The sequence below is a fragment of the Mobula birostris genome, chromosome 13 (genome assembly GCF_030028105.1).
Source record: "Mobula birostris isolate sMobBir1 chromosome 13, sMobBir1.hap1, whole genome shotgun sequence".
Taxonomy (NCBI): Eukaryota; Metazoa; Chordata; class Chondrichthyes; order Myliobatiformes; family Myliobatidae; genus Mobula; species Mobula birostris.
In genome coordinates this window covers 83,153,557-83,160,201 of record NC_092382.1, presented here as the reverse complement: position 1 = coordinate 83,160,201, position 6,645 = coordinate 83,153,557, and the positions used below count along the sequence as shown (strand labels likewise).

The 6,645-nt window shown below is 45.8% G+C and overlaps 1 protein-coding gene across 1 annotated transcript; it reads right to left on the bottom strand.

Annotated features, from left to right (window-relative positions):
- Nucleotides 1-287: 287 nt before the first annotated feature.
- On the bottom strand, nt 288-6,149 carry LOC140207061 (uncharacterized). Its single transcript, XM_072275383.1, has 2 exons — nt 6,005-6,149; nt 288-2,221 (listed from the first exon to the last, which is right to left on the bottom strand). Exon 2 carries the CDS (start codon nt 1,811-1,813, stop codon nt 776-778), a length of 1,038 nt encoding a protein of 345 aa, XP_072131484.1. The 5' UTR covers nt 1,814-2,221; nt 6,005-6,149; the 3' UTR covers nt 288-775.
- Nucleotides 6,150-6,645: the final 496 nt, after the last annotated feature.

The following is a 6,645-nucleotide window of genomic DNA, read 5'->3' as shown; positions in this document are numbered from 1 at the left end:
CATGCCCAGTGACCAGAGTGCAGAACTGGGTGTGGTGACCAGCAGCAATAATTGCAGAGTTCAGCACCGATAGTCATTCTCGAAATTGTATTCAGCAATGGTGATGGACAAATATCCAGCAAGCAGCTTATTGAAACTTTCTCCCCAGTGTGAACCCGGTAGTGTGTCACAAGTGTAATATGCTGAATACGCTGTAAGTTTCACTGCTAATGTAATGGCCTCTCAGGAATGTTTCACTGCTGAGGTAATGGCTTCTCTGAAGCAGCCATGTTTAGGTAATGACTAGAGATAACAGGGTTTTGAAGTGCAGGGCTATCCAATGACAAAAATGTTCTTTCTTGTGAGTCTGGAAGAGAGATTTCATGGTCTTTTGCTGGGGAGAGATGAGAAGGCACGAATGGTGAGAGTGGGCCCTTTTTCTTTTTTTTTTGTTTACTTTACTAACCCTATAGTCAAAGTAAGTATTATAAAGAGCAATCGTTTAATCACATATTGTGTACCATTTGTTATTTTGGGGTACTGATTTGTAACAGGGGACACATCACCCAGCATCCACCCAAACGAGATTTCGTAACTTGCCCGGGCTGGGAGGCTATCACCCCTTATATTAAGCTGCTAGCTGAAGCGAGAGTTACATAAGCTTAGATGGCTGAGTGAATCGCTTCCCACATTCACAACAGGTGAACAGCCTCTCCCCAGTGTGAACTCAATGATGCACATTTGATTGATTTGGCTGAAAGACTCTCTCCCCAGAGATTGAGCAGGTGATCGGCCTCTACCTAGTGTGAACTCGCTGGTGTTTATGTAGTTGTGATGACCAAGTGAATCCCTTCCCACACACAGAGCAGGTGAATGGCCTCTCCCCTGTGTGAACTCGCTGGTGTCTCTGTAGTTGAGATAACCGAGTGAATCCCTTCCCACATACTGAGCAGATGAACGACCGCTCCCCAGTGTGAACGAACCGGTGTTCTTGAAGGTGGGATGACTGAAAGAAATCTTTCCCACAGTCTGAACAGGTGAATGGCCTCTCCCCAGTGTGAACTCGCTGATGTACCTTCAGTTGAGATGAGAAAATGAATCCTTTCCCACAGACTGAGCAGGTAAATGGCCATTTCCCTATGTGGGCTGACTGGTGTCTCAGTAGCTGAGATGATAAAGTGAATCCCTTCCCACAGAATGAGCAGGTGAACGGACTCTCCCCAGTGTGAACTCCCTGATGTACCTTCAGTTTAGATGAGCAAGTGAATCCCTTCCCACATTCAGAGCAGGTGAATGGCCACTCTCCGGTGTGAACTGACTGGTGTCTCAGTAGATGAAATGACTCAGTGAATCCCTTCCCACAGTCCGAGCAGGTGAATGGCCTCTCCCCAGTGTGAACACTCTGATGTACCTTCAATTTCGATGACTGAGTGAATCCCTTCCCACAGTCTGAGCAAATGAATGGCCTCTCCCCAGTGTGAACTCGCTGATGTACCTTGAGTTGAGATGAGCAAGTGAATCCCTTCCCACAGTCTGAGCAGGTGAATGGCCTCTCCCCAGTGTGAACTCGCCGATGTACCTTCAGTTTAGATGACCAAGTGAATCCCTTCCCACAGACTGAGCAGGTGAACGGCCTCTCTCCAGTGTGAACTCGCTGGTGTGCCACTAGGGTGGATGACTGAGTGAATCCCTTCCCGCAGTCTGAGCAGGTGAACGGCCTCTCTCCAGTGTGAGCTCTCTGATGTACCTTCAGTTCAGATAACCAAGTATATCTTTTCCCACAGACTGTGCAGGTGAATGGCCGCTCCTTGGTGTGAACTCGCTGGTGAGTCATTAGGTCAGATGACCGAGTGAATCCTTCCCCACAAATTTAGCAGATGACCAGCCTCTGCCCAGTGTGAACTGACTGGTGTGTCCACAGGTGGGAAGACCGACTGAATCCCTTCTCACACACAGAACAGATGAATGGCCTTGTCCCAGTGTGAACTTGCTGATATTCCTTCAGTTGAAATGAGGGACTGAATCCATTCCCAGTGTCTGAGCAGATGAATGGGATCTCTCCTGTGTAAAATGACGGGTGTGCCAGTCGGTCGGATGAGCGAGTGAATCCCTCCCCACAGGCTGAGCAGGAAGGATGATCGAGTGAATCCCTTGCTCCACTTCTTAAATATCTGGACAGAGACAGAAAAACTGGTGTGTTGTGTTTGAGATTCCCGTAGACAAGTTCCTTGTCATTTTTAACCTGTAAAAAGATTTACAAAATCCATCAATGGGTTTAGGACAACACTTCAGATGAGATCACTTGAATCATCAAGGTGCAATCTGGAATCACACTGTTACTGTGAGGTTCAACCCAAGTTGGAGACAGAAATCATCTTCTAACTGGGCACAGTGCTGGTATCTGGAATGACCATCAAATTCTCTGATGCTATTCCTGTCTCTATAAGAATGGGGCATTTCTGCCATCTCCAATCTGTGTCCTGGTTCAGTTTGACTCTCTCCATTGGTATTATTCCCTGTTCACACTGAACTGCCCCACAGTAACTGAAACAATCAAATGCAAATTAGCCCGCAGCGCACTCCACGCACCCACCACTCTCTGTGTAAAAAAACTTACCCCTGACATCCCCTCGGTATCTATTTCCAAACACTTTAAAACTATGCCCCCTCATGTTAGCCATTTCAGCCCTGGGAAAAAACCTCTGACTATCCACACGATCAATGCCCCTCATCATCTTATACATCTAAAAAAGTTCTAAACATAAACAAGGAAATTAAACATTGCTTTGAGGATTTTCCGGAAGTATACAGAATTATGAGGGTACAGATAAGGTAAATGCAAGCAGTTTTTTCCACAAGGGTTGGGTGGGATGACAACCAGAGGTCAAGGGTAAGTGCGGAAGGTGAAAATTTAATGGATCTAGTGGAAAAACTCTTTACTGAAATGGTCGTGAAAGTGTGGAATGAGATGTCAGCACAAGTGGTGAATATGAGCTCGCTTTCACTATTTCAAAGGCGTTTGGATGGGAGCCTGGATGGTAGGGGTATGGAGGGCGATGGTCCCGGTGCAGGTAGATGCATTAGACAACTTAAATGTTTTTTTGGCATTGACTAGATGGGCCAAATGGCCTGTTTCCATACTGAACTTCTCCATGTTTCTATGACAGAGAAGCTGGTCAAACTCGTTTGGAAGGGAAAAGGTAGGAGTGACAACGGAGCAGCAAAGGCTGGAGTTTCTGGAAGCAATTGGGGAGGTGAGTGATCGATACATCCCAAAGAAGTGGAAGCATTGGAAAGGCAGGAGGACACAACCATGGCTGAAATGAGAAGCCAAAGCCAACATAAAAGCCAAAGAGAAGGCAAAATAATGAGCAAAAACTATTGGGAAGCTTTTAGAAACCAACAGAAGGTGACTAAAAAAAAAGTCGGATGAGCTCAGGGCGTGGAGTTATGATATTGTAGTCATTAATGAGTCTTAGTAGCTCCGAACGGTCTGAGGCATTTAGAGGAACAAAATATCCCGGCCCTCAATATCCCTTGAAAACCAAAGTTCCCTGCACCAGTTACCTTTCAACTTTTATTTTAGCAGGCACAAACAAACTCTACACATTCAAAATTTCACTTGTGAAGGCATCCCACTTACCAAGTACTCCTTTGCCAGAAAACAGCCTGTCCCAAACCACACTTGTCAGATCCTTTCAGATACCATCAAAATTGACCTCTCTCCAATTTAGAATCTCAACCCGTGGTCCAAACCTCTCTTTTCCATATTTACTTTGAATTTCATGGCATTATGATCACTAATTTCTGTCGCCAGCCCTGGATTGTTTCCTCACAGCTTATTGCACACTTCTACGTTAGGAATTCTACGTACTGATTAAGGGCACATTTGACAAACTCTACCCCATCTAGTCCTTTTACTGTATGGGAGTCCCAGTCAATATATGGAAAGTTAACATCACTTACTGAATCAACCTTTGTTTCTTGGCATGGTCTGCGATCTCTCTTCAAATTTGTTCCTCTAAATCGCTCAGACTATTGCGTGCAAACAAGTCCCAATAATTGCTACAATATCATAATTCCCTGTCCTGAGCTCATTTGGCTTTCCTACAATGTTTCTTGCATTGTGATATACACAGCTCAGCTCATTCATCACACCATGCTCAAACATTCGATTGCTGACTCTATCTGAGGCCTGTACAACATCTGACTGGTGTCAAGAAAACAAACTCTCCCTCATTGTCACAAAAACAAAGTAGCTGATTGTGGACGACGGGAGGAATGGAGACAGGCTGATCCCTATTGGCATCAATGGATTTGGGGTTGAGAGGGTGAACAGCTTTAAGTTCCTCGGCATAAACATCACTAAGGTTCTCACATAGTCTCTGCATACCGGCTGTGTTGTGAAAAGAGCACAACAGCTCCTCTTTCACTTCAGATGGTTGAAGACATTTGGGATGGAGCCCCAAATCCTAAGAACTATCTACTGGGATACAACTGAGAACATCCTGACTGACTGCATCACAGCCTGGTCTGGGAACTGTACTTCCCTCAATCGCAGGAACCTGCAGAGAGTGGTGCGGACAGCCCAGCGTGTCTGTAGATGTGAACTTCCCACTATTCAGGACATGTGCAGTGACAGGTGTGTAGAAAAGGCCCAAAGGATATTGGGGACCCAAATCACCACAACCACAAACTGTTCCTGCTGCTACCATCCAGGAAACAGTACCACAGCAAAAGGACAAACAGGCTTTGGGGCATCATCTTCTACCAGGCCATCAGACTGATTAATTCATGCTGATACAATTGCATTTCTGTGTTATATTGACTGTCCTATGTACAAACTATTTATAATATATTACACATTGCACATTTAGACAGAGACGTAACATAAAGATTTCTAATCCTCATATATATGAAGGATGTATGTGATAAAGTCAATTCAATTCAATTCACTATCCACTATCTGCTCTGTCATTCTGGCTCCCATTCCCCCTACAACTTATTTTAACCACATCACCCCTCCCCCCACACCAGCACTAGCAAGCCTTACCACTAGGATATTAGTCCCCTCTTGTTCTGTTCCCCTAACTAACGAATCCCCTATCACCCCTTTGACTTTCCTCTGCCAGATAATCTCCCCGTAACAGTTTCTAAAGGGGCAGAGACCCTATAAAGAAGGAGGGGGGAGGGTGGGAAGTTGAAGGCTGGTAGGTTCCAGGTGAAAAACCAGTAAGGGGAAAGATAAAAGGGTTGGTGGGGGGGAGCAGGGAGGTGATAGGCAGGAAAGGTGAAGAAGGAATAGGGGAAAACACTATGGGTAGTAAAAGAACCACCTCAACTCTGCTTCCCATTCCCATTCAGATATGTCCATACATGGCCTCCTCTACTGCCATGATGAGGCTAAACTCAGGTTGGAGAAGCAGCACCTCATAACCGTCTAGGTAGTCTCCAGCCCCTTGGTATGAACATAGAATTCTCCAACTTCCGGTAATTCCCTCTCCCTCCCTTCCTCTATCCCTATATCACTCTGCCCCCTCCCCCAGCTGCCTATCACCTCTCTCATGGTTCCGCCTCCTTCTACTACCCATTGTGTTTTCCCCTATTCCTTCATCACCTTGCCTGTCTATCACCTCCCTGCAACCCCCCCCCCACCCCACCCCTTTATCTTTCCCTTTACTGGTTTTTCACCTGGAACCTACCAGCCTTCTCCTTCCCACCCTCCCCCCACCTTCTTTATAGGGCCTCTGCCCCTTCCCTCTAAAGTCCTGATGAAGGGTTCCGGCCCGAAAAGTCGACTTATCATTTCCACAGATGCTACCCGGCCTGCTGAGTTCCTCCAGCGTTTTGCGAGTGTTGCTTTGACCCCAGCATCTGCAGAGTATTTTGTGTTTACTCTGTGATGGCTATTTAACCTCATTCCCCTTCCTGACTCACAGAAAACCTGTGTCCTGCACCTTGGGTGCAACTCACCTCTCTTCATGTCATATCTATCACCCCCTCCAAATCCTTGGGTGCAACTCACCTCTCTTCATGTCATTATCTATCACCCCCTCCAAATCCTGGATGATCCGGAATTCACCGTTTCAAGTTCAACTCCTTGAGTGCAGGGTTACAAGCCACAGCTGGATGCACATCTTGTAGGTGAGGGCATCAGGGATACTGGAGGTCTCTCCACCTTCCCACCAATGTCCCCTCTAATTTGTAATGACCAGTCTGCACGTAAATCTTGTACTGTGCATTTTTCACCCAGTGACAACATATGCACAGTAAATTTTATTTCGAGAGGTATTCATTTTAACAGCCAGCAAATCACTGTTGATAAGAACTTTGATCTCCTCTGGGTATGATTGAGTTCATCTGCACTCTCACACAACCTATGTAGCAGGCCTGTACTGGGTAATGAAGGATTTTCTCACCAGAGATTTTGCACATTGTCCATATGTGGTTTGCTTGCTAAATTATGCTTTAAAAAGTCAGATTTCAAAATATCACTCCACTTCTCCCCACTTGCAAATTCTCCAGCAACTTTTGCATCACCGCAATACACACAGGTAACAGCAGTTTCTGTATTGTACATAAATATTTCCCCTGAAGCCTCCGCCAAATGACTGACTGTGGTGAACTCATTGATGGTGCAGTAATGCCAGTGAATATAAAGGGAAG